The sequence below is a fragment of the Pempheris klunzingeri genome, chromosome 21 (genome assembly GCF_042242105.1).
Source record: "Pempheris klunzingeri isolate RE-2024b chromosome 21, fPemKlu1.hap1, whole genome shotgun sequence".
NCBI classification, from domain to species: domain Eukaryota; kingdom Metazoa; phylum Chordata; class Actinopteri; order Acropomatiformes; family Pempheridae; genus Pempheris; species Pempheris klunzingeri.
The window spans coordinates 4,196,415-4,224,184 of NC_092032.1; the positions used below are offsets into that span (position 1 = coordinate 4,196,415).

Sequence of the window (27,770 nt, forward strand, 5' to 3'; positions counted from 1 at the left end):
GAGGGGAGGGGGGGGGGGGTTGTGGCTGATCACTGTGGGGTATGTGCTGGCCTTTTTTCAGATATTCAAATAATGGAGTGCAACTTAAAAGAGCTGCATGACATCTGGGGAAATGTATTATTTGCTTCCTGAACAAGAGTCAGATGAGAAGATAAGATGCTGCTCTCCTGTCTGTCTGCAGCCAATATCCACTTAGCTTAGTTTAGCAGGTAGAGGTGGTTAGCTTAACCACTGGTTTAGCCAAGCTGTAAATAAAAAAGAAATACTATGGATTCACTGTTGGCACCAAAAACAGATATACAGGTTGTATCTGTTGTATTCCCCATGTTTTACAGATCAAACTGATAGTGAAAGTGTTTTTGTGCTGGTAAAGGTTCCTGAAGCTGTTTTCCTCTTGCTTCACATTTCTGAAGTGGAACTTTTTCACAGTAATATTTACTTGACAGTAAAACAACAACAGAATAGTGTGATTTTACAACAATGTCATAACAAAGCCAGCAGCTTGTAACTGATGCAATTTTATTGTGAGATGGGGAGTCATAAAAATTAACAAAGAAGGAAAAGGAACAAAAAAACAATCACTATTAAAAAAGATAGGGGTGTTAAAAAGGTGTGTGTGGGGGGGGGGGTCATATAAAATGGGCGTGGTCTTGACACTGACATAAAATAACAAATTGGCACAAATAAAAACATAAGAACATACGTCAATATTATTTTGGCTTGGCAAAAAGGACAGCTTGTGTGGTTAAGGATAATCCTCCAATAAAACAGCACGCACTCATGCTATTAGACATACTATACGTTTTCAAAAGTTCAGTAGCTTCATACTAGAGAGGGGAAAGAAAACTAAACTAACATTAGAATGGATGCAGAGAGGTCAAACGTTCTAATTTTCAGGCTTGAGGGGTGTGAGTTTTCCCAATGAAAAATGTCCTTTTGTTAGTTTGAACAACATCCTTCATGTTTGCTCATGTTTTCCAGGCTTGTAGTTATTTTGCCTTTGAATTTTTTTCCATACTAAAATATATTATCGTATTAATACAAACTACAGTATTGTACACTACATAGTGTAATAAATAACCATAAAGAAATATAAAAATAAGACACATAAATATAAAAGTTCTCTATGACTAAACAGACATACCCATCTCCTTGGGGGTGGGGATAATACTGCCATTGTTTAAAAAAAAAACAAACAAAACAAAGTACACACACTTAAACAGAACATAAGAGACAAAAGTAATACTGACAGGTAGATGCTGAATTAAACTCCTGGGATTCATACTTGCCTACATTTTGTTACCTGAAGAGACATTTGAGACATGGTGTTAAACAAGTGCACTGAATAAGCTCGTAAAAGGCAGTTAAAAATGAGAAATTATTTTTCATCATCATTCATTTGAAAACATGTCATTTTTTTTTCTTTTTTTTAGCCTTACAGATTAGAAATGAAAACAACAAATCTAAATTCTAGGATACACGTGGTAGGCTAAAGTCTGCTCTCTCGGGTGGTAGCGAGCCAAACTCAACAGTATTCCGGCTTATTTGTTGATCTGGGACCTGGCAATACCTGATCGTAGCTGCTAAGCTTCAACAGCGATATTCAATGGCACTTTTGATACGCATGTTTCTTTTGTTTTAGTTTGATTTTTTTTGCATATGGCTTGGAGTGGGGGGGCGGGGGGTGAGGGGGGGGTTAAGAAAGTTTTCTACATCCCCTTTCTGCTTCCTCTGAACATTTAAAGCAATATTTTGACATTTTGGGAGAATACGTTTGCTTATTTGCTTTCTTGCAGAGAGTCACAAGACAATAATAGCACTTAATATGATACTTCATACAGGAGATAGTTAGCTTAGTTTCGCATAAATACTAGGTAAACAGGTAAACCGCTAGCCTGACTCTGTCTGGAAGTCAGAAACAGTCCAGCACGCATTACTGCAACAGTAGTTCAGGAGGAAAGCTTTAGCAGCTTTAAGCGTAGCTTCAGCTACTGCTGGCTGTATATTTAGTTAACAGATACGAGAGTGGTATTGACTTCCTCATCTCATCTCATCTCATCTCATCTCATCTCATCTCATCTCATCTCATCTAAATAAGCAGATTTCCCAAAATGTCAGACTCACTGCTCTAAAACACTGATCTGTAAAGTCTGACAGCAATGTGTCCAACAGGAACTCAGTGACTGAAAAGACCCGTCCGCTCGCCATAGTTTTCCTTCTTAAGGCTCACATCAAAAAGAACCACAACGCTAACGTCGTGATGTTAGCATGGTGGCGTTCTATATCGAGTGCAGTAATACTGAAGGGTAGACAACACAACTCAACTAATCAATCCAAAGGTAAAACCAGCCCCTTGTAGTGCACAGGATTTTTCTCATTTTCCTTCCAACTTAATAAAATACTGACTTTTTTTTTTTTTATCATTGGCAATAAAAAGGCATAGAAATATCTCCCAACTGTACAGCATTTAAAGGTTAAAATATGAGTGATAAAATTAGTAACACTGATAAAAAGAAATGACCCAAGGTATTTTAGTAATAAAACATTATCTAAAACATGTCGGCTCTAGCTTCCAAAGTCTGTATAATGCATTTCCTTCTTTTGTTAAAATTTGTGTTCATTTTCATCTTTTTCTTTACAAATGGATTTTTCTAACAGTGAGAAATGGTTCTCCTGTGGAAAAGTCACTAGTATTTTTCAGGCACACCTGGATTTCTACACAGTAGTGAACTGAAACGAAGTGTCAGAGTGAGCAGACATCATCTCGTGCGTTCCCCCGCTGCACGGGGACAGGAGGAATCTGATTGTGTCTCATGGAGGAGTCCGATTAATCAGTGTCTCCTTCCTCTTGCGGCATCGGGCTCTCCTCTTCACAAACCACGCTCGTGTTTGTTTCGCCTCCACTCTCCTCTGTGGCCTCGCCCACTACTTCCCCCTCTTCCGTCACCCCTCCTTCTGTATCCATCACCTCTTCTTCCTCCATTTTGACTTCCTCCACTTGAACGCTCCCAAGCATGTCCTTCTGACTTGTGTCAGCTTCCTCTTCCTCTCCCCCCTGTTCCACCAATACTTTCTCTATGTCCTCCTCGTTTCTGTCCTCCTCCACCACCTCCTCCTCTTCCTCTTCCTCCTCCTCCTCCTCCTCGTCCTCGTCCCCTCCATCGTCCCCTATCTGCACCACCTGGATGTCATCCAAATCCACCGGACTGTCCTCCTCCTCCTCGCTCTCCTCATCCTCTCTGGTGCTGCTCCCTCGTTCGTCCGAGTCCAGCTGGGAGGGGGCCAGGTGCTCTCTCTGTACCTGGCTCAGGGCCTCCATCTCAGCTTGGGCCTCGCCGTCCTCCTCGGGGCTCTCCCGGCCCCCGCCTTGGGTCTGCGTCTCCTTCTTGCAGTAGGAGTAGCGATGGTTCATGTGCTGCGAATAGGAGCCCGAGTGGGAGAAGCGCTTGCCGCACTTGTCGCACTGGTACGGCTTCTCCCCCGAGTGGAGCCGCATGTGTTCGATCAAGTGGTGTTTGTGTTTGAAGGCCTTGCTGCAGATGCCACACTCATGAGGTCGCTTCCCTGCAGAGAAAAGAAAAAGTAAATATGTATCAACATCTCTGTATAAGAGAAATGAAAATGCTGTTGAGTACAGACAAGGGAGGGAATCCCCCCCCCCCAACACTGTAGAGTCAAAGGCTGAGAGGCCCATAACAGTGTCTATCGTCAATGTATCCAAGGAGAACATTTCCAAACAATACAACAAAATAAAAACGATTGTGCTTGAAAACCTTCAAGAAAACTTCGCTCAGGCAGGGAACAGCTAGTTTCACCTAGGATGAGGTCACTTGGAGCTGAAAACGTTGGTTGCAAGCCAGTTATCAGAGTAATGAAGAAAAAAAAAACAAGAAAAACTAAAACGCCTCTGAGTGCGCTGACCTGTTCTTGGCCACGGCATCATCGTCTTAGAGCAATCCAAATCACACATGTTGCCTCTTGCAACATTTAGTGCTTCACATGAGAAGCTGGCAGTGCAGAGGTGGGGAATTGGAGGAAAGAAACTCTCAGACCTCTTCTGTGCATGTTGAGTAATACCTGCTGGAATGGAGGTGTCCACCCTTCTTTACACTGTAGCTGAAAATCCCCTTTCGCTTACACTCTGGCTCATCTTTCCCAGGACTTTTTTTTATTTATTCAGAGTCCATCTGTGATTCTTGGCCGCGTATGTATGTGTAGATCTGGGAAACACATGAGTTTGTATTTACCTGTGTGTTCATATTTGTGTCTCAGCAGCGAGCTGCTCTTCTGGAAGATCTTGTCGCACAGGTCGCAGGCATACATGCCAGTGTCCGTCTTCTTCATCTTCTTCCTCTGAGGGCCCGAGTCGGAGTCATTCTGCTCCTCCATAGTGGGCACGCCCTCTGAGTCCTGCTTCTCCTCCTGGAGAATATGAGAAACTATGCATGAATCAAATTATGCTGTGCCATATGCTACCGATAGCTTTTTTTTTTTTTTTTTTGAAGGCAATTGTGAAATTAAAACCAGTCTGAGTTTTCAGCCTTCAGTGTTCCTTGGCCCAAAACATAACCGTACTGTTCACTTACGAGCACACCTTCAATTTTCTGTCCCTCAGCCGGTAAGACTCATCCACTGATGCAATGAAAGAGGATGTGAGGCAATATCTAAGAGAGGATATATACACAGGGCTCTTTTTTTTACAAAGCAGGTGTATGCCAATCCACTTAACATGAAAGTATAATACAACAACAATAAATCAGTGAGGTAGGCAGAGGTGTGCTGTTTAAACAGATTCCAGAAGATCAATAGGGCTTTGCAGTAAAGTGCAGCCTCATGTCCTCTTGGTGACAGCCCAGGAAGATCACTCACACACTAAGAGAGATATACATCCATCATTTTGGACCCATTAGGTCTCTGCACAATGAAGAACTATTAAGGGCTATCATTTTTACAAAGCGCTGAATTCTGACTTTTCCATATACGACTTATTGATTAGATTTTAGAGGGGTTCGGACTATCTATCACGTTGTGGTGGGTTGGAACAGTAAGGAGTGATGATCTGGACTGAAGGGTTTTGACTGATCGCTCCAAAAAGAGAAGAGCCAACTTGATTCCAATCCACTTGCTTTTCAAAATAATGTCTCCTGGATTAGACATTTAACTGTAATATGTAAAAACAGTTTTAGAGCCAAAGCTGTCTGCTGTGACTGACCTCCAGTACAGTACAGGAGTAAAAACTAGGTCTGAAACACTGAGGGAACCGATGATGCTGTGAACATTTCAAAATAACTTTGTCCCTTGTACACAGTAGGCCACACAGTAACTGTGGGTTGATTAAAGTAATAGTTGGACTGGAATAGTTGGATTTTGGAAGACATCCTTCTTTGTAAGAATTAGATGAGAGGATTAAAACCTCATGTCTGTACAATAAACGTAAAGCTTTTACCACCAGGCACTTAGCTTAACTTAGCACAATGACTGGAAACAGCTAGCCTGGTTACAAAGGTTACAAAATCTCTCTCAACACCTCCGTGTGCACAGGCCACATCTCGTTTGGAGACAGGGACAGTGATGAAAAACGATCACAGTGAAGACACAGTGACCAGCACATCACGGCCCTTAAAACCATGTGCTGCTTTTCAATTTCTGTCTTTATATGTCTTAAATAAATGAGTTCATTCGAGCCTGTTAGTGAGTGAGCTTGAGAGGTGCTGGTAAACAGACTTTGTTACTGTAGGCCAGGCTAGCTGCACATGAGAGTGGTATTCAAGTGTGTTCCCCAAAATGGCTAAGTATACTTTTAACAAAGACAGGAAAGCGGTTGCTAAGCTGAGAACAATAATGAGTGCACACCTTCAATCCGTTGAGGTGGATGGTTTCGTGCAGCTCCGTCCTGGAAGGGCTGTTTGCTGTAGTGGTATAGGTGTAAGCCAGCTGGGGGATCAGTATAGTCTGTTTGTTAGTGGCTAGTGCCCGTAGGCATTGCATTGTGGTCACAATGTCAAGGGGTTTGGCACTTGGCTGGCTGGAGTACAGTTCGATGGGACTGGTCCCCATGGCTGACAGTGGTGATGCCTCTTTCTTTGTGCAAGTTAAGTTTAGGGGTTCGTCCACATTGGTAGAGCCAGAGGAAGGGGAGAGGTAAACACAGACTTTAGACACCACTCTCTCTGCTTCCTCTCTGGCGGGCTTTGGCAGCGACAGGTCTAGGGGTCCCTCAGTGGTCTGCGGAGGCTGGGCTGGGATAGGACCGCCAGCTGTCAGGTTCAGTGGCAAGGGGGAGGCCGGTGAGCTGTGAGTGCCGTTGACCTCCGCTGGGGTGGCTTCAGTTGGGCTGTCCTGCGTCACAGAAGGTTTCATATTGGCTGGGTCCTTCTCTGGGACCAGAGACACCACACTATGGGCTTCACAGGTGTCCTCTGCCTCTGAGGGGGGTGTAGGGGCACCCAGTGATATCTGCATTTTGTCAAACCACTTCTTAACCACATGGATGGGCAGGCTGACCGAGTCTGAGATCTTGGCCAGCTCATCCTTGGTGGGCTCTGCATTTAAGGCAAAGTAGGCCTTGAGCAGGGACAAGAGGTTGGTGGGCTGGTTGCAGAATCCCCCCTCTGACAGCAGTGCAGCAACAGCAGACTCAGACTTCTCCAGGCCTGCTCCGTTCAGTCTGAGGCCATGCTTCTTGCAGTGCTTGAGGGCATGGAGTGCTTCCAACCCACCAGGACAGTTATCACACAGGAGACAAGTTTTAGTGGTCTTTTCCTGTTTTTCTTTGGTCTCACTGGACCTGCTTCCTCTGATGGTAAGATCTTCCGGGAGTTTCTTGAAGGTGTCAGTGGTGGTCTGAGCCGATGAGATTGGCTCAGGCTCTTTCTTCACGTTCTGGGCTGTTAGCGGGCCCTGGCTGGGGTCTAAATTATAGTTTATAATGATTTTTGCATTTCCATCCTGACCCACGATAGGCAGACTGATGGCTGAGATGAGTTGCTGCTGCGTGGGATGGAGCATTCCAGTGGTTAACCCCGAGTTCACCTGCCCCTGGCCTTTGGCATTGCTTTCCAGAACCTGGCGAATGATATTACCGTCCACCGCCACTTTGAGAGCACTCTGCAGGTCTGCCAACTTGATGCTGATGGGTGACACCAGCCCCACAGTGGGCAGGACCACAGCCTGTACTGTGCCCTGCAAAGGAGCTGCCGCGCCTCCGCTGAAAATGCCACCGTTCATGGCGGTCACAGCCGGAGATGTTATCACCGTCGGCTTGTACTCATAGTCCACGGGCTCAGTCTTGATCTGGCTGAGGGGCAGCTGTTCCTGCAGGGGCTTGCTGTGCTCCAGCTTTTCTCTAATCTGGGTGCGGAGGGCTGAGGGTGGCGTGGGCAGCACCGGTGATGGACCCTGGGTCTGGGTTTTGGTGTTCCCCGAGCGTGGTCTGCCGTTAACTGAGATAATGCTGATGCACTTCTTACTGCTGATATGGGAGCTATATGAGCCTGAGTGGGAGAACCGCTTCTTGCAGTTGGAGCACTCATAGGGTTTCTCTCCTGAATAAAAGCACAGTATGTATAACAGAGAGAGAGATAGAAAGGGGGGGGGGCAGATTTCCATTAGTGAATGAAGCGAAACAAGCAAGCTAGGCTATGAGCAGTACAGCAGGAAAAAGCTCTAATGTATTTCAATGATGCTTAAACGCTGATGTAATGGCACCATTGGGAAATGGCCCTCTGTAATTGCTGTCCCATAATGCCGAAAGAAACACAATTATAGCATATTAAGAAAGAGCACACGATGAACTGAAACGCGATAAAGGATATCTAAATACAGGGAAATGAATCGACATAAATAAAGCATAAATATCGCTTCTATGGACACTGAAACATCTACGGCAAACAAACATAAAAGTTCGACCTGCTCACAAGCACTCATTCACCCACACACACACAAACACACGCACAGAACGCTGCCATGGTGACCAGGGCTGTCCACTCACCGCTGTGGATGCGTAGGTGCTCCTTCAGATGGTGCTTGTATTTGAATGCTTTGCCACATTCGGTGCACTTGAATTTACGATTGCCTCCTGACTGTGTGATGTGTCTCTGTCAGACAAGGGGATAGGGGACATTCAGCGAGAGAGACAATGAAAACGCAACCTCCGAACTGCTACTAATTCATGTCACAATGTTATTAATCAATCATGTCTGTCGCTGAGGAAACGGGACTAGGCTTCCGTGTGGGTTTGCTTAATTTAGAATCTCTTTGTCGGTGCGTGAGTACCGCAGCTCCAAAGTAGTGTACTAGTGAAACCAGTCACAAGTACTCCAGCTGTACTGACAAGGACTGGTGTGTAGACTGATGCATATACATGATAGTGAGTAGAACACTAACAGAAGTATAGAATATCAAAATATATTAAGCGCTGACCAGTTTTTCACAGTCTGGTTTCAGTCGGTCTTGTAAAATGTTCATGTTAATGATTATACATCTCTATTTTAGTACCAGATCTGCATTAAGTATTTAAATTCAATTTCTACCAATAACTGAGACCAGTAAGAGCAGAAAAAAGTATTGAAAACTTTGGAATATTAGAAGATATGGGAACTTTTCAGTAGCCAGTCTGTTGTATCAGTGTCCAGTCCTGGCTAGTTTGTCAGTCAGTCAGTCTTTACCGGATCTCGTTCGCTCTTATGGACCGCCATGTGCCTCTCCAGTTGAGCACGGTATGCAAAGCTGTAGCTGCACTCGGGGCAGTTGAAGCTTTCCTCGGTCCTCTCATGCCGGTACTTGATGTGCTCCTTCAGGGAGCTGTAACGCTTGTAGCCACGTGCGCAGTACGGGCAGGTGAGCAGCTGAGAGAAGGAATCAGGAGTTCCTGGGAGAAAAAAAAAAAAGCACAAGAGGAGAGTGGTGTAATGACATATGTGACAGTGAGGGGGAGGAGAAGAAGGACTTTAAAACACATGGTCAACAGACAGGGCTCTTTGATGTTGTACAAGGCTGGCCACAGTAACACTCCCCTGCTATTTCACCAATCACTGAGCAATCCTCCCCCACAGGTAAATAGCACCCAGGTAACCAAAGGAAAAAAAGCTGATTAGTGATCCGTAGTAACGCCCTCCTGTCCTTACTGAAGTAGGAGTGGGTTAACAACACAGGAGAGGTATTTATTTTTGCTTCTTTCTGACACAATGCCAAGCGATTACAGCTTTCACACCCTGAAATTCAATCATTTGATTGCATATTGTGTTTTAAAAGCATTTCAAAAACACCACTGCATGTAAAGAAAAGTGAGCTTTGGAGACAGCAGCCACCTGCCTCGGTTCAGGCCGGTTAACAGAGGTTCTAGGTTGCCTGGCTCCCACACAGGTAAAGCATTACTTTGTTAACAGGTGATGTATTAAGTTTGCCTGCGGGACAGGTGAGGGCCTCGGGATGGGAATGCACACACATTATCGCCCAGGTAGCTGTGAGTCAGAGCTCGCGCAGATGTGACGAATTTACTCAGGTGTTGCACACCCCCAGCCCATTCTCTCTCCTTTTTCCCCATTGTGGTAAAAGTCAAACGTCCGGGAGCAATAAAGGCTGCAGTGTGCAGTTAACGACAGTGTGTTTGTAATGATGTCTGAGAGTGGCGTTAATGGGGTGGAGTTAACACCTGAGGTAAGACAGGGAGCAGGTAGAGCCATCCCCAGGGGGCAGTAATTACTCGGTAGGTGCAGTGACAGTGTGAGAGCTCAGTGACTGTGAGCTCCCGTGTGGAAATAATGGTGTGTGTTTCTGTGTGTGTGTGTGATTTAGGGACACTACACCTTGCTTGTGTGCAACCCTACTATATAGAATATAGACAGGATAAGAATGAAAAGTGAATTTATTATAGTTTTATGTACGGGCTGTGAGCTGTGCGGTGATGTGTGCTACCATTCTCATCATGGATGCTGGCGTCAGGGGTGCCCTGGCGCTGGGGCTCGTCCTCTGGGGCCTCGGGGTAGATGATAGCCGTGTCTCCTTGCTGGAGCATCTCCTCTACTAGGGCGTCTGTGCTCAAGTCATCCTCGGCGTCCGACACACAATCCTCCTTCACTGTGAGAGGACAAACACACACTGGTTACAGGAACGATCGACCACTGGTTATTATTTCAAGACATGCTTTCTATCGATGTGGGCTGTACATTCAAAACCTTAACCTTTGTATATGAAATGTGATCACCCAATATGTTACGGAAAGTGTAATTCTATCTAACCAGATCTTACAGTCCAAGCCCCTTGATCATGATGCAATCACCAGCCTGGAATAAGGCATGTAGCGCTGGGAGAAGAGACAAACATCCTGAATGCTGTTATTCATAATAGGATCAGAAACTTAATTAGCATCAAAGGCCACAGGCTACTGTATGAGCATCACGCTCTTTGTAAGGACTGAATGGCAAGCCTCTATTCACAATGTTAGGTAAGGTACTTGTTGAGATTGGTAATTAGGTGATGAATCTTCTACTGGTGTATTGTGGTGGAACGGATGCACGCACACACACGCACACACACACACACGCGCACACACACACACGCACTCAACTCTCTGGAGAGGCTTGGCCTTCAGACTGTGGTTAATATCCCAGCAAATGAGGGCATGCATGTGGGAGCCGAGCATGTTCTTCCTCCACGTCACATGAGCCTAGCTAGCTGGTCTAATCAGCGCTAATTACAAAACTGTGACTTACAAGTCAGTAAGTGTAACCTGAGGATGGAGTTTAGGATCCTTCCTTCCCTCATCTCTGCTCTCCTAGAGCTTCCAGTGGTGGATACCGGAGCCAAGTATGGTGTGTTGGCGATTAAACACACCATTATCCCTCTATGAATGCACTAGTGTGCCTATTGTGTATCATTACACAGAATAATTAAGTAGGGCCAATGTGGATACTGTGGTGGTGTTTATTGGGCAGATGTTTTATCGATTGATTTAAGCATTGAGAAGAGAATTGTGTTTTGTGAATCGAGTGTGTGTTGAAAGACGGAGCCAGCTGCGTTCTGCGCGGAGACGGGAACAGGTGTAGTACTTCATGAGTCAACGATGCACTTAATACCAGTTCTTACATGCAGCCCTGCTCTGGCTTCCTCTGTTGCAACTTAACAAAGACATGAACCAGCATCAGTGCTGTCATCTGTTGTTATGGTTATTCAAGGCCTGTTAAAGAAACTTGCCACCCTGTAACAAACCCCTCAGAGACAGTGCAGCGACAGAGAGTCTGTGTGTTGGTGAACATGTGTGTGTGTGTGTGTGTGTGTGTGTGTACAGGAGAGGCCAACAGCAGGTGCTGAGAAAGTCGAATTGTGGAGTTCTCATCGCACTGAAGGGTCGGGAACACATTAGGGGCTGCTCACCCTCATACATCACTCACAGCTTTAGCTTTGGCTTCACGAAGACGAGAGTCGTGTGGGTTTTCTTAACTAACGTGAAAGTGAGCAAAAGTATTTCTTTCAGATGCCAGAACAACGTGGCAAATCTAACAGCTGGTTAGCTTTTGTAGCTAGGATAGCTCAGTGGGGCTCAACTCTTTATGTGGCTGTAGCTTCAGTTTTAGCAGACAGGTGCGAGGGTGGTATTGAAGGAAACAGTATATTTCCCAACTTGTCAACCCGTTGAATTCTTTGAATTGATTGTCATATATTTTCACACTTGTGCTGGCTGTTGACAAGATATTGTAAAGGGTGCTGCATGTGAGAAAGTGCTGATGTGACTGTGCTTAGTCTGACTGTTCCCATCCCCTGCTCGAGGCTACTAAATGTCGAGCTTGTGTGTGAAGTAGCGTCCCAGTTGGGAGCCTGTGTTGCAAAGGTGTGACAAGCTGTTGCTTTCACTCCTCTTGTGTGTGTGTGTGTTTCTGTGTGTGTGCTCTCTATTAAGTACAGCGTGAAGCCGGAAGGGTTCCCAGCCTCGCCCTGTGTCATCAGGCTGCTACCCTGACATAAAACATCACACAGGCCATATTTGTGCTGATGCAGGGATGTGAATGCACCACTGCACAAGTGGAAAATCAGTACAAATGCCCAAGAATGAAGGTCCCAGGAGGTTGTAGCAGGACATTCTGATGTGGTTCTGATCTAAAAAGAGTAGTTTGTTCTTTATTTATTCTACAGCATAACCTAAGATTAGTATATCTCAGACCACTCACTCTCTCATCATCTACTTCTCTCATTCTTTTCTCATCCTTCTCTGCCCACATCCCTGCAATACGATACTCTAGTATCCCATGATGCATTTCTATATCCCTATCCCTTGTTTTTGCACTAATTCTTTTACTTTATTTCTGCACCTTTTCTGTTGCTGTAATAAGTGAATTTCCCTGGTGTGGGATAAAGTCTCTTATCTTATCTTATCTTATCCCATCATTTCCTGCCCTGCTTGACCTTCACCCCCACTGCTTCCTGTGGTCATGCATCCAGGCCCATTCGTAGAGCCTACCTTGGATGGGACAGACACATCAGCGATAAGGATTTAGAGCTCAAATATTCAACATTTATGAGTTAAGATGTTACGCTTTATCTCCCATCAACAGCCAAGTCAAGAGAATAGATGTGAGGTATTTCCAAATCTAGGATGATTTGCTTAGCTTAGTGTTATCAAGCATTTGCGCTGTGTGTCTCCACTGGATTCCTTTCCCGTCCAGAGGGATGGCTCACTTTTAACATCCAATCAGTTTCACAGGAATGTAGGGGATCCTACTGCACAAATGATCCAAATGGATTTGGGACCAAGTGTAAAGATCATAAAATATCATCATTACATGTCAGGCCACTTGTAAGGAAAAAGGCAGTGTCACTCTGCTGGTTGAAGTAATCACACACAACACACAAACAGCTCATCGTCCAGCAGCTTTAGGTTACATTTCCACGCAGTTCAACTCAGCCTTTCACTCTCATTAAGTGCCTTTGCTGCCTCACGATGTCAAAGCTCTGCAGCGCCACCCCGCCTATTCCCTGACATGTAATCATGTCAGGGATCACATATAAAGGAGAAGCCATCCCAGGTCAGTGCTCTCTCTGCCTTTCGGTCCCTGGAGTTACTCAGCCCATTCTTAGAGGAGAGCAGCCTGGAGTTCACTGCACCACTACATAATCGTTTACAAGGGAATGAATAATGACAGCGAGCAAGGGGCCCAAGATACCACATAATCAACAGGAATGATTCCAAACAACGATTCCAGAGAGGAGAGGAGAGGAGAGGAGAGGAGAGGAGAGGAGAGGAGAGGAGAGGAGAGGGGAGGAGAGGGGAGGAGAGGGGAGATGGCAAAGTGCTGAAAAGCCACCCTTTCAGTTTTGGAGCGGGAGTCTCAGGAGAACGGTGTCATGGTTTTAATTTGAAGCAAATTGGGCTGCGCTAAGGAGAAGATTAGTGGTGGAAGTCACTTTTTAAGGCTGCGCCACAGACTTCTGTGTTGTCAGGAGTGAAGCCAACAGAGGGAAGGATAAAGAGATGAGGGGATGGAAAGATGAGAGGATGAAGGGATGAGAGACAAAAGAAGTGTGTTTGTTTAAATGACTGTGCCTTCCTCCATGTTTGCATGGACATGACTTATGAGATGAGGGCCAGTGCGTGTGTGTGTGTGTGTGTGTGTGTGTGCATGCTCATGAGTGAAGGCAAAAGAAAATCTGCCTCATCAGGCATAACTGTGGAGCGCAGCCAGCTCGCTAAACTCTCGGTGTAACTCATGCTTTTCAAGTGTTTAGCGTTCACAAGCTCTGGACAAGACCAATGACATTACTCTTCCTCCAACATTTCCTTTATGCAAGGAGATACAGCTGGAGAGAAAAGATGAAAATGACTGCATAGTCTGGGGAATAGCTAGCTACATTGCACAGGTCTGTGGTCTAAGGGTGTGTCTGTGTTTGTGTGTGTGTGTGTGTGTGTGTGCGTGTGTGTAACTGAAACTGCCTGAGCTGAAACTGAGGTCAACTCAGTGGAGAGGAATTTCTAAAAATCCCTCCCTAAACTGAAAGCGATAGGTCACTGGACACTTTCATTTGTGCTAACTTACATGCACTGACTGTAAAAGCTAAACCCCCTCAGTCTGACACATTTCTCACTCTAGAGAAAAGCAGTCAAAATCTGCAACACCCTTAAAGAAATATTTTTCTGGCGGAATATCTAGTGACGTATCTTATGGGCTTGTCACAGTATGACACATGTGTTTTTACTGTGTTTACTGTGCTTGACATGCACACAGATTTATGTGCACACGCAGCCTGAGATCAGGAGGGCAACACAGAGGCCTTGGGCTCAAGTTGGAAAACCTACATCCTTCGGCACCTGCAATTGTTGTTTCAGTGGGCCCTTCCTGTGGCAGTGTGCTGCCTCTGATGTGACTTCCACACAGTTTGAGTCAAAAAGAAGTTACCCGTAGCCCCTCCAACGCCCACCTGTGCCATAAAACTCTCCAGTGGCTCTCTGGCTGTGACGCTATTTTTTGTGCTTGAAGGTCTCTTCCTTTGTTGGCATTGTCTTGGTTTAATATCATGCTTCCTGCCATAGTTGGAAACCCACCATGTGTAGTACCCATTGCCTTACATTCTGTGTTTTACAATGACACAAAGCCTGCAACACATGTAGCAGGCCGTGCACAGACGATCCAAATGAAAATGAAGAGATGTCGTTTCACTCTTCTAGTAAAGAGTGGAACAAGTGCTGTTAACCACCACTGGCATATTTTTCAAATTCGAGGAACCTAGACTTTAAAGACTAATTGAGCCCTGGCTGAACTTTCCTTGATACTGAAAAGCAGAACACAGGTCACAGAACATTGTAGAAATAGGAAGATACGGTGTGTGTTTTCATGACTCACTGCAGATGTGTGATTAAATAATGATGCACCCTTTGAGCTTGCGTGTAGTCTCACCTCCATCCCAGCAGTGCTCCTTGGGCTGCTCGCCCTCTTGCAGGGTGCCGTCGCAGTCAGCCCCGTCCGCCGGGTTGCCCTCCTCCTCCACGATGTGCAGCTTGTCCTCATCATCTGAGTCTGAGCCGGCCTCCACCACATTATTGTAGTTAGTCACTGTAAGGGAGACATGTGGGGCAGGGGTTAGATTATGTCCATTTGTTTATTAGTTAGACATATTGGGCATTTTTATCCTTAAATAAGATGATGGGAGGTGTGCTGTGTGTGCGTCTTAGTTATGAGCAGTGAATGTGAAAGGCCATGAGTAGGAGAGGTTAAATATATGTATTATGTCATTTAAATGTCAAATGGAATTGTTGGGTGGGGGAGAATAGGCAGCTGGAAAGACAAATGAAGATCATGACCTAACTTCAATAGATAAGATGAAACTTTAGGTTTTAAAGCAGGAGAGAATAAAACAGCCAGGCTGTTTAGGGGGGGGGGGGGGTTTAAAACACTGCAACTTTGATGCCTCAATGTAGTAAAAATATGTAAATGAAAATCTGAGAAAGATTTGAATCCACAATGAAAGCAGACAACAGAACACGTTCACAGTAAGACATTCGCAGACACACATACAGCACCAGTGTGTGAGATGGTTAGATTGTGTGTGTGTGTGTGTGTGTGTGTGTGTGTGTGTGCTGCGTGGGAGTCGGTGTGACCTGCTTGGTTGTGTTATGGGCTGAAGGAGCCAGGAGACAGCCAGCCTACAGAGAGGGTTATTACTAGGCCTAAATTTTCCTGACTGACTGTCTGCCTCAGATGTGTGTGAGCCTGTGTTCCTGTGTCTTCTTTTAATTTCCACCCTGTTCCTCCATCTCTCCATTCCACCTGTGTTACTTCCACCCACTCTCCTTGCATTTCTCTCCCCCCCTTCCATCCGTCTGTTACACCGAGAGAGCTACAGATCCTCTCAGAGGCCAAATCAATTCTCCAGTGAGAGCAGCCCAGTCAGCAGAGGGTCTGGGCTGCAGCACCGAAACTACCTCTCCAGCTACTTCATCTTACATCATACGCACTGCACACACTGCTCGCAAACACACACACACACCCTTGCCTTCCCTCTCTGAATATGCACTGCCAGTACAAAGCACCTGAGCAGTTTTTTCTCTCCATCTTCTCTCACCCAACCCCAGTCGCCCACCTCTCTCTGAAGTGGCTGCTTGTGTTCTTTGTTGGGAGGAGGTGTATCTGGAAGAATCATGATCCTCCATTTCAATCAATGAAAATTGTTTGGTGAGGTCTCTCCCTTTCTCTGCTTTGTGCAGGTCATTACAACCAGCTGGTATTCACAGAAACTCGGCAGACGTGCAGGGTTCAGGCTGAGGGGGAGGCAGGAGGAAGGAGGAGTGGGGGCAGTGGGATGAAACGTGGTGGAGGAAGCACTGTTATTTCGCGAGTCCTCCACAGGGTCAGCGCCGCTGTTCTGCAGCTGCAAAATCGTATCTTGGTTCAACTGGATACCTTTTTTCATTATCAGATTCTTTCCTCACACTATCCTTCACTTCACAATACTATCCGTTCTTTTCTTTTCCATGATGTGACTGCCTCCATATTGTAGTTTTCAAGAGATACATTGGGCTCAGCTGGGATGACGCACACCCTTTCATCAGCTTCGTGCAACAGTCTATTCTGAGACAGAGGGAACTTGGGACGTGTCTGGGAGGGTGTTATGGGCCACAGCCACTCAGGTGTGGAGCTGAGGTCAGCAATAGTAGAGCCAACAATCTCCACCAGTGTCAAGAGAAAATGATGGAAGATGAAGCTGCAGAGAGAAAATTAATGTGCGGGTCTGTGCAGACGGGAGGTGGCAACAGCCAGCAGGACAATTAAAGTGGGAGCTTCGAAGTTCAGCAAAGGTTGGTGAGAGAAAGAGTAAAGGAGTGATGGTGTTGGTTGTGTAGAGGTGTGGGGGGTGAACGGTGTGTCTTCCTGTGCCAAATGGTTGGCGGTGTTGAAACAAAAATGTGTGTTCCAACAGGAGATGTAACACCTAGCGTCAACAAAGGCTGCAGTCCCTTCTGGCTGATCGGCTGAGCGTTTGGACAGCTGGCTTCATTAGTGTTAGCATGCTAGCACACAACGGGAGGAAGACTCCTACGCATCTGAGAGTAGTGGTTGGTGGAAGAGGTGAAGAGCTTACTTCTGAAAGTTTGCTTTTCTCTATAGTTTGCAGCGTGTCAAAAACACCCGAGAAAATAACAGACTATAACTTGAAGTTAGTCTGTAAGCCCTGACCATAGATCATGCCTTAATCTTAATACCCTCCCACACAGAAACATTCCATAAATCTAGGTAATAGCACACAATCAATGCAAGCTCAAGAGCCTCAGCATAACATGTCTTGATTTCAGCTACTCGCATTAGAAGATAAGCCAGACCTTTAACAGTAAAGACCCAATGCATCCTGGTTCCAATTCCAAATCTCATTTATGGTAGCAGACAAGCAGATGTGAACTGTAAGCCTTAGTTTGTTATTCACTCATCACCTTCACATCTTTGCAGCACGCTACAGATACTGTATGTGTTGTAGCTGGTAATGGCTGGAGTTACCCAGTAATACCTTGCCAATGCTGCTTGAATTTCTCCACCCTCACCACTGTCACTCATCACCCTCTACTAAAAGGCAGTGCCAGACAGTCCGTGTCAACCACACTGAAATGTGTGCTGGAGAGAGGGCTGTGTTGTTATGACACCTGCCAGGCTGTATCAATTACTAGTTACTCCCAAAGCAGACTCAACATTAGCCCATGGAAGGGGCTCACCTTGGCAGACGTATCATCACTGATGTGCCAGCACAGATCATTAAGTATGAAGCACCATATGTCCCCTGACACAGGTTGATTTTGCTGATACTGTCCTGTAATTGTGTAAACTTGCTGGCACTAACTTAAAGCTCACACGACTCAATCCTGGTTTGATTGATAAATAAGACACATTTCAGGATGTTAAAATCACTGTAGAGTAGTACTTGTAGTGCAGCAGATGGCTCGGTTTGTGCTTTCCTACACTGAGGCATGCCAAATAGGAATGGCAGTATCTCAGCCTCTGTGGGAGTGAGCTATCTCTGTGCTCTGGGGCCCTCAAAGCGTGAGTGACTGGCTTAATGGCTGAGCTTCAGATGAGAACGCACAGACACTTATCAAACAAACACATTATGATCTGACGTAAGCGTTTATCTTGATTCATTACCTATAAGGACATCTGTAAGGAAAACCCAGCCTTTATATCTTATGTGCAGGCTGATATCCCCATACCAGAACATGAAGGAGGCATGTCTGGAATGTCCAACCAAAACACTTTTCCATGAGTTTGGCTTTTAAAGAGACAGATCAAATGGTGTTCTCTTTCCCCGCTTCTAATTTCAGTCAACTGACTTGACAAATTCTGAGGTCTGCTGTTGTTCTGCTTGTCGTTTAGACAGATTGGCTCATGGAGAACAGCAATAACTACTTGTCTGTCCTTCTACCTCTCTCCAGTCTTTATATTTAGCCTTGATACAGGCTCCCTCATTGACGTGCACCACTTATCTCATTGGGAATTCAGGGCAACGTAGGCGGCAGTGGAACTACCGCAGGCATCCTAAAAGACTACAGACCCTGTCGTCACAGAGTCTGCCCTTGTGGCTCTGTAATGCCATTTTCTCAGGGAAGCCAACCACTACAAAAAAGCCCAGCTTGAACCTAAGTAAAACAAAGCCGTGCCATTCAAAACCTCAAGTATGCCGTCTCAAGGTGAGGCGCCTCATTCAGCACTCGGGTAAACGCTGCTGGTTTTGTTAAAACAACAGCCTTCCTCCCACAGAGTCAGGAAGGTCAACTCAAGTGCCGATAACAAAACAAAAGAATTGGGGATTTTTCATGATTAGCTTGTTCATTGGCTGCTGTCTCAAATGAACTTGGCTATTTAGGGAAAGGCTGTTTGGTTCCAGTAGTTAACTGATACGGTTAAGTGGGCAGCTGTGGCTCAGCGGTAGAGTGGGTCGTCCCTCAATCGGAGGGTTGGCGGTTTGATCCCCTCATCCTATGAGTCAGCATGTTGACGTGTCCTTGGGCAAGACAACTTAGGTTCCTCCTGAATGAAAGATGAATATATGATATAACTATGGACACATGGTAGTATCCTGTACTAACTGTAGTCAGTTAGCTATAGAGGGCATTAGGGGTCCCGAGAGACTGTTTCCTTGCCAAAAACTACGGACTTGATATAAAAATAGACCAAGACAGACCAAGCATGGGACGAGAATGAATGAATAAGTCACTTTTGGTACAGTTGTGCATTTGCTTTTGTCACAACTACTAGAGGTGACAAATGTTCCAGTGATACATGCGATTGATTAAGATTATTCCCTCAGTGAAAGTGAAAGAATTTCAACAACCTGTGGAGCAGAGCTCATTTCAAAGGTGCTTGAAGCTTGAAGACAGTGTGCTCTTCACTTTCTAATGACACTTATTAATGTTTTAGTACTTGAGCTAATGGGCCTCCGTGTGTCACTCATCTCCCATCTGATGAACACTTTCCATGATAACACTAGTGTTAATTCAGGCTACTGTTCTCTTAATCTGCACGATGACACTTGGCGGTATAAGGGAAGTCAGTGGGTGTTAATAAGTGTAAGGAAACGCAAAAAGACTTGTGGAATGCTTTTCAAAACTGAACATGACTAAACCATGCCTCTTATGTGCTTTGCTTATTAGGCCCCATGCTTTTATTACTCAGAGTTTGTCTTAACAGTGCTGCTGTACCTAAATGACACCCACATAATAACAGAGGGGAAGTCACAGGCTGTTCTGGGTACGAAGTGGCAGGCTAATGAGCACGGTGATGAGCCACACACATTCTGTTACACTGGGTGTCCTGCTTCTGGCTCTTCTCAGCTCTTCTAAATAAGGCTAGGTGGGCTGGTAGGGACCAGAGGATGTGATAAGCAGACACACACACACACACACGCACACAATCCACAGCAGTGCCCCAGCCACCAGGTTTACATTTGTCTCCCAACCTATGTTTATGTTGGAGGTGAGACAGCCCATCCAAGGTAATAACAGTGGTACAACTAAGTGAGAGTGAATGTGTGTGAGTGTGAGTGTGATCCATATGTTCAGCTATTAAAAGGCATGCTTGGCATGTAGAGGTCTTTCAGTCATTATGGGTGGTAATATCACCTTGGCTGCATCACATAAGGCCATGATGAACAATAAACGTTCACATAACACAAAAAGTCCTAGAGAATTGATGCCGCCCCTCAAAAGTCCCACAAACACATGCAACTAAACCCTACTCTACCCATTACGCAGTATCTCTGGCCCATACCACCCTCCCTTCCTCCTTTGTCCATCAATGACAAGGCCTCCTCCAGTCCTCCAGCACTTAGCAGGCATTAGCAAGCTATGATATACTCAGTGGGTAAATCAGTCCAGCTACACACAGTATAGGCAGGTGACTGAACAAGCAGTGATGTGGGAGGTGGGTAAGAAAAAAGGAAGGGTGAAAAGAGGAAACATCTGCTGTAAATTCTGGTAAGCCCAGAAAACCTGCAGTCATGCTTCCGACAACCACCTTCCCTTCTGCTGTCTCTTTAACCTCTTGGCTCATTTTTTATGCTTTTTACGGTTGATCTGCCCTGCCCTGCTTTTTCCCCTTCATCTCTGTCAGCGCCATCAGTTGTCAGACCTATATGCTGAATGATAACAAACTATGTCACCTGAGCTCTGACATGTATTTGGCTAAATGACTGCACTGGAAATCACTTGGAACTCAGAAACACAAAAAAAAGCAGCAAACAAATTTAGCCAGCGCAGGAAACCATCATGCACACCTGGGTAAACAGCTGTTTTTATTCTGTTACGACTGTTTCAGGTTAAGTGCAAAGCCAGTGAATACCAGGCAGGCAACCAAACACAAACCTGGCTAAAGCTGCGTTCCCTCTGTCAAACCTCATTGGAGTGTCACAGGCAAAATGAAATGTCCCTGTCACCTCTGCTGCCAGACTCCATTCAGTCTGCAGTTACAGACTGAAAGCTGCACAGCGGTTTAATGGTCTTCTTCGCCTTTGATTTTGCCAGTTTGTGTCTACGTTTGACACTCTGAGTACAGGCTCTGAGAGGATATTATTAGAGCAACTGCTTAAAGGTATGCAGCCCGTTTAAATGAAGGCAGTTACATCAGTAGCGTCAAACGTCACTAACATAGCTTGTTTCCTGTTTGTCCTACCACTTCAGCACTAATGACATGGCTGGGTCAGCAGAGACTGTTTGAGCCAGAATCATTCCCTCGTGTGGACGACGGGCAAATGTATCTGGAGGTGGACCTATTTTATATGTTCTATATGTTATCATCATAATATATAAAATATATAGTCTATATGTTATTATATAATATACATATTCTATATGTATATATGTTCTATATCCCAGCGGATCTCCTTAGGCCTGCTTGGAGTGCAGAGATTGGTACATACTGCTGGGGGCACAGGAAAATAACACTGACACTGACAGAATGGTTGACTGCACTATGGACGACATTAACTTCTGTAGGGACACAGTTATATCAGCAAGGACAGTACGCTGTTTTCCCAATAATAAACCCTGGATCACCAGCGCCATTAAGACACTCATAAACCAGAAAAAAGAGGCCTTTAGGGATGGAAGCAAGTAGAAGTAGTCTAAAGCAGGCCAAGGAGGTCTATGAAAGGAAAGTGGAGAGAAAGCTGCAGCACAACGACAACAGAGAAGTGTTTATGTGGATGCGGACTATCACAGGCTACAAGCAAAAGAACACTCAGGCAACAGTGAGGACTGGGCCAATGAGTTTAACCAGTTCTACAATAGGATTGACATGGCGGCCAATGTCTGTCCTGCCCATGGTGGCACAGCCTCAGCCATTCCCTCTCCCACCACATCAGCTGTACCTCCCCTCTCCACCATCTCCTCCACTTCACCGCAGCAGTGTGGCTGAATCTCCTCTCTCACCTGGGTCCCTTAAAAAAGATGGGGTGAGGGCAGAGCTCAAGAGGTTGCGTCCAGGAAAAGCAGCTGGCCTGGATATTGTTTGTCCTAGACTGCTTAAGTTCTGTGCAACCCAAATGGTGGAGCCTCTCCAGAGGATCTTCAACCTGAGCCTGCAGACAGAGAGGGTCCAGTTGTGTGGAAAACATCATGTCTTGTTCTGGTACCCAAAGTAAGGCACCAGTCCAGGCTAAACGACTACAGACTGGTGGTCCTCACATCGCACATCATAAAGAAGAAGATGCTCTCCTCTACACCCTCCCCCAGGCTGACTTTCACTTAGACGTGCCAGGTGGTTATGTGAGGATTATGTTCTTTGACTTATTCGAGTGCTTTCAACACCATCCAACCTTCCACGCTTAGAGAAAAGCTCAAAAAGATGGGGGTGGATCCCTCCTTCACTTTACTTATTTCTGATTATCTGAAAGGACAACCACAGTATGTCATGCTGGGGAAATGTGTCTCTTGAACGATGGTGAGCAGCACGGGGGCTCCACAGGGGACTGTTCTGTCTCCGTTCCGGTTCGCCCTGTACATATACTGTAAATATAACTCCTCCCGCACGCTGTTGTAGCGTGCATGATGAAGGGACAGGAAGGGGAGTGCAGGGACCTGGTGAGAGCCTTTAGTGACTGGAGTGAGAAGAATGACCTACTAAACACCTCCAAGACCAAGGAGATGGTCGTGGACTTTCAAAGGTCTAAGCCCCCACCTCACCCAGTCAATATTCAAGGAAAGGACATCGGGGTGGTGCAATCCTAAAATACCTCGGTGTGCACCTGGACAATAAACTGGATTGGTCCCTGAATACAGATGACCTCATCAGAAAGGGACAGAGCCGGCAATTTTTCCTCAGGAGGCTCAGGCCATCATGGGCACTGTCAGCCACCCTCTTCACCACACCCTGGCAGGACAGCTGCCTCTCGCTGAGGACCGAGAGCTACAGATGACCTCAGTTAAAGGCAGTGGTTCATGACCCACACTCCCACTTCCAGTGGATCCAGGCGCTGTTGTAGATACATAGTCAAGTCAGACGGCTGAACACGCTTGACATGTCATTCTTTATGCATATTCATGCACCGTGTGGCTTTTTTACTGTCCAGGATCATATTTTCAATTCAAGTTTAATTTAAGGATCATTAATTCTAATTAATCAATGTTATTTTGAAATATAAATCAAAACTAATAACCTGATTTTAGGTTCCATACTGTATGTTTGTGGCTTAACAGCTGAGCTGAGGTACGTAGAGGTGTTATTCAACCTGCTTGTGTCATGCAGGTCTATATTAGGTTAGTGTAGCACACGGCTGTTGCATTTTAAGAGCAGGTGACTGGACATTCCTGCCTGTATTAGGCTTGACAGTTTACTGGGGGAGAACACAGAGCAGGGAGAATTGCACTAGCCTATGAAGAGGGAGGGAGGTACACTGCTGAACAATTCTCTAACTGGAGAAACTCATTCTTAACTGTAAACTACCTTACTGCACTGATTTATCACGGACATCAGTCAAGTCCACCCAAGACCTCAGTTCATTAAGGAGACAGAACACCACCATCATTAGCGCTGTCACATATTTACACTTGTAAATTTTTCACTCTAGTTGAAACGGTTTGTTATGTAGATTAATACAAAGATTGCCAGTCAGCAAGGAGAGATGTGTGCACACAAAAGAGGGCAGAAAAGGTAAACAGAAGGGAATTATGCCAAGGTGGGAGGAGAGGAACTGCTAATGGCTTAAAAAGACAAAGCTGGCCTGTCACATGCAATGTTGATGTGAAATGATGGCTGCCCCAGGGAGGGAGTGTCACAAGCTGTCAGAGACGCTGAGAGAGAAGACGGAGGAGAGACACAGGCTGGGAAAGGGATGAATAAAAGGTTGGAAACAAGGCTGTCTGTTGAAAGAGGAAAATCAAGTGAATAATGAAAATGAAGGCAAGAGACAACCAGGAAGTGACAGGAGGAAAGAGCGACAGAAACTACAACAGTGAACAACATGTATGTCGGTGTGTGTGCGCCCTCTGGTTCAGTAAAGGTCAGTCGTTGACGCTGTGACTCTGCCTGCCAGATGTCTCAGTGAGGGGACAGGCCGTTGGACAGCAGGCAGGACACGCACGCATACACACAAACACACACACACACACATCTGCACATTTACAGGAGATGGAAGCGCAGAAACGACCCAGAAGTGCCTTTTTGCTTATTGGTTGTATCTGATTTTACAACCATAGCAAGTTCCACGTTTCTAGCAATCAGCAGGTCAGCACACCTCAGTGATGCCGTGGCCAAGATCCATGGTGACAACCTACTGTAGCTTCACTAATTCTGACACTAACACACAAAAGTGCAACAAGAGCTCTTCCTTGTTGTAGAAAAACCTCCTCTTTGTGGCATTTTGACAACAGCTGACCACTCTCTCATTTCTCAGGAATGTCAGCTCTGTCACAAGACACCCGAAGCAAAACATCCTGGACAACCCCTGACACACACACACACACACACACCCACATACACAGACTTAATCAAACACACTGCCTGGGGCTACTGCTCAGTTGTCACAATGGTTTCTTGTTATTCATGTGAAGCAGGGAGATAAAGGGTTTAACGCCGTAAACTTACATCCACATCCCGCGCCCACACGGCAGAGAGGCTTTTCTCCATGTGATCAGGAAGGGTTAGCTGCCTCTCCACATAACACCAGCTCGCAGCTACAGGCGGCTGTTGGATGGACAGCTCCAAAAAGCCGTCTCAGGCGAGACAGAATGGGTATGTGTGTGTGTGTGTGTGTGTGTGTAAATGTAGGAGGAGCTCATCTAAATTGTGTATAAGGGGTCAGATTAGGCCACCGTGCCTCTCTCCCAGTTCAAAACATTCTGCCTTCACTTTGCAAGCCAGTGACTAACAGGTAAACTATGATTTGCAGAACGGGGGCAGATGGATGAAAAGTCACAGGCTGCGTGAGCTGCGCCATTGTAAATGCACCATCTCAGAGCGCTACTGATCGGTGAAATGGCTGAGGCAGCAGAGTAACGCAGGTCATCATGCATTGATGTATTGATAGGCCCTCTTTTGTCCATGACATCCAGAGGTGCTGGGACGGTGTGTGGGTGTGTGTCTGTCTGGTTGCCATCGGCCATTAGTTGACTGTGTCAGAATTCGAAGGGGAGTATCGACAATCCTGCTGGGACAATCGATAGTCACCGATCTCTCACTCCCCTCTGCCATTGATGGTAACAGGCCTACAATGAGTCAAACACACAGTGTAGTCAAACACACGATGACACAAACACTGTGTGTTTGTGTAGTCTGTTGTATCACGTTACTTAGTGCATTTCAGCGCTGTAAACAGGAGAAAAATGAACTGTTGATTTTGAGCGTCGGAGGGGAACTCAAGTGAGTCAGCCAGACTCAATGCTGAAATGATTGATTATATGAGAACAGCTGAATTAATACACCTGCCAACCAAATGTTGATGTTACTTTCTGATTGTGTTCATTCAGCTTAGTGATGTTCTTCTCTGTTCTGCTCCACTTCTGGTTGCTGCTTCCTAAGGCTGAAAGACATAGGCCAGACCAGGGTTTCTTATATGCAACAGGGTTACTCAATTACCCAAGCACACAGCCATCGTTGGACTGGACTGCCGGGACTATCCCATGTGACGTCACCCCTAATGTGAAAGCATTCAGCAGAGTACAGCCAGATGTTTTCTGGGATAGAGTGTCCCTTATTTTTCTGCTCAAGTAACTCATGTAGAAACACTTAGGATGTCCCCAAGGACAGGTTTGTCCTTGGGGACAGACTGCACATCTATAAAGGTTATGGCTGTCTAAGTCTACAGTTGGTGGTAAATGAAACATTAGATTCTACTCCTGCTTTTTAGTGATTTGTGCTTGTGGTCCAATTTATCACATAACACTACTCCCTGTGGGCTTTGGTTGTTTTCTTCCAGGCAGGTAAGATTCACAGTGCACATGGGCACTGAGGACACTAAGTGGCCCTAACCCTCGCTTTAGGACAGGAAACATCAGTGCTGATGCCAACTGTTACAGTACTGCTGTTATTACTCCGTATTACGAGTCAGACTGGACAGACATTAAAGGACAAGACTTTACTGGAGCTAAGATGCTCTGAGGAAAACCAGCGTGGACAGAAAGGGAACTTGCTCTTTGTTTCCTGGACACTATGTTGGCTGAACTGGGTCAAACAGAGCTGTGTTTTGGCTGTATGGCTCCCTGTGGTTCGGGGGGAATTCCACTGGGCAGTGCTGACCCTGAACACTGGCCTTCCTGTTCCACTGTGATGAAGTTCTATGTTGACGAGAGGAAGAGGAAAGAAAGACGCATCTGTCCGAGGACCAGCTCTTCTTTTTCACAGCACCACACAGACATGACTGTGACTTGTGCTGAAGGACGTGTTGGGGCTGACTGAGTGTGTGTGTGTGTGTGTGTGTGTGTGTGTGTGTGTGTGTGTGTGTGTGTGTGTGTGTGTGTGTGTGTGTGCGTGCGTGCACATGTGTGTCTGTGTGTGCAGCTGTTGTTAGGATCAGTGATAACACTCTGACTCTTAATAAACTCAGCAGGAGTGTGTATGTGATAGTGTCTTTGTGCTTGTGTGTTTGTCCATGTATAGCTTGCTGAAAGGTCTTAGGCATTTGATTGATGGGGGCTTTAGCACAGTTTTACACACACACACACATACACATGCGCGCACACACACACACACACACACACTGGAGGTGGGTGGGGAGAGGGGTGATCACATGCAGCAGTGCTCAGCTAACATTATTCATCCTGTATTCATCTGTGTGAGCTGAGCCCATCGTTCCCCATATTGATGAGCCACGCGGCGTATCAGCCACTTTATTTACATGGCGACAGACACACACACACACACACACACTCATTAGGTCATTTTGGCTCTTTTTTTGTCTGACTTCTTTTTTTTTTTTTACTTCTATCCTGCACATCTTACATTTGTTATGTAGACAATGGGGTGATTCAGGGAAAAGAAGGCTGGGAGAGGGCAGCTGAGAAGGAGAGAATGTAGGGAGAGAGCAGGCAGGGAGGAGAGGTTATTTTGGAGTCTCTGAACTGTAATCACCACCAACAGCTGCCTCCTCCCAGGTGCTCCTACTGGACGTGAACAGGGAGACACAGAGAGAGAAGCTGGATCTCCAAAGGAACAACAAATACATATGCAGCAGAGTTTGTCCTGTTTATAATTAGCCCACATTTCCATTTATCACTGCATATCTAATCTTAAATGCCATCTAATATCTCCACTGCAGTGTGTTTCCACACCACAGATCTTCTCTTAGGCATGAGAAGGAGCAGGAGGACGTTTAAGGGGCTATCAAGGAGCTGACACAACACTTCCAGCGCCTGATAGAGGAGACAGGATGGTGACTACTTTCAGAGGAAGCTAGTCTGTCTGTGAATTTTACCAGACAGCGTCTAACTTGCTCAGGAACAACCAATGAGTTACAGGTGGGATCAAAATGCCAGCTGCTTTGGTCTATGTGGTACCCTGGTCTACACATTCATTGTTCATTTATTCTAATAATGAAAAATAATCAGATTAGTTGATGTGTGAATGAGTGTATTGCATACAGGGTAACACAGGTGCAGTGTAAATGTTAATCCCAGCGTGGTAATGCCATGGAAGTGTGCATCTACAATAATCTGATAACCTAACACTCTTAAATCATTAGCTGGCTCACTTCATCCCAAGATCCTGTAATGAGCGGATGAGTGCCGACTTCCTTTGTGGCCAGATTAATGTCCAGTTGAAATGAAGTGTATAAGCACTAATGTTCCACAGTGCTTCAACTATGATGCATGT

The 27,770-nt window shown here is 45.7% G+C and overlaps 1 protein-coding gene across 1 annotated transcript in view; it reads right to left on the reverse strand.

The window, feature by feature from the left end:
• Nucleotides 1-518: 518 nt before the first annotated feature.
• Nucleotides 519-27,770, reverse strand: part of zeb1b (zinc finger E-box binding homeobox 1b) — a 44,568-nt gene continuing 17,316 nt past the window's right edge. Inside the window, exons 2-8 of the mRNA XM_070853066.1 lie at nucleotides 14,886-15,041; nucleotides 9,916-10,077; nucleotides 8,667-8,869; nucleotides 7,991-8,096; nucleotides 5,854-7,544; nucleotides 4,248-4,422; nucleotides 519-3,564 (exon numbers count right to left, since the gene is read on the reverse strand). Coding sequence (XP_070709167.1) covers nucleotides 2,828-3,564; nucleotides 4,248-4,422; nucleotides 5,854-7,544; nucleotides 7,991-8,096; nucleotides 8,667-8,869; nucleotides 9,916-10,077; nucleotides 14,886-15,041 — 3,230 coding nt within the window. The 3' untranslated portion in view covers nucleotides 519-2,827. The remainder of the gene's footprint in view (nucleotides 3,565-4,247; nucleotides 4,423-5,853; nucleotides 7,545-7,990; nucleotides 8,097-8,666; nucleotides 8,870-9,915; nucleotides 10,078-14,885; nucleotides 15,042-27,770) is intronic.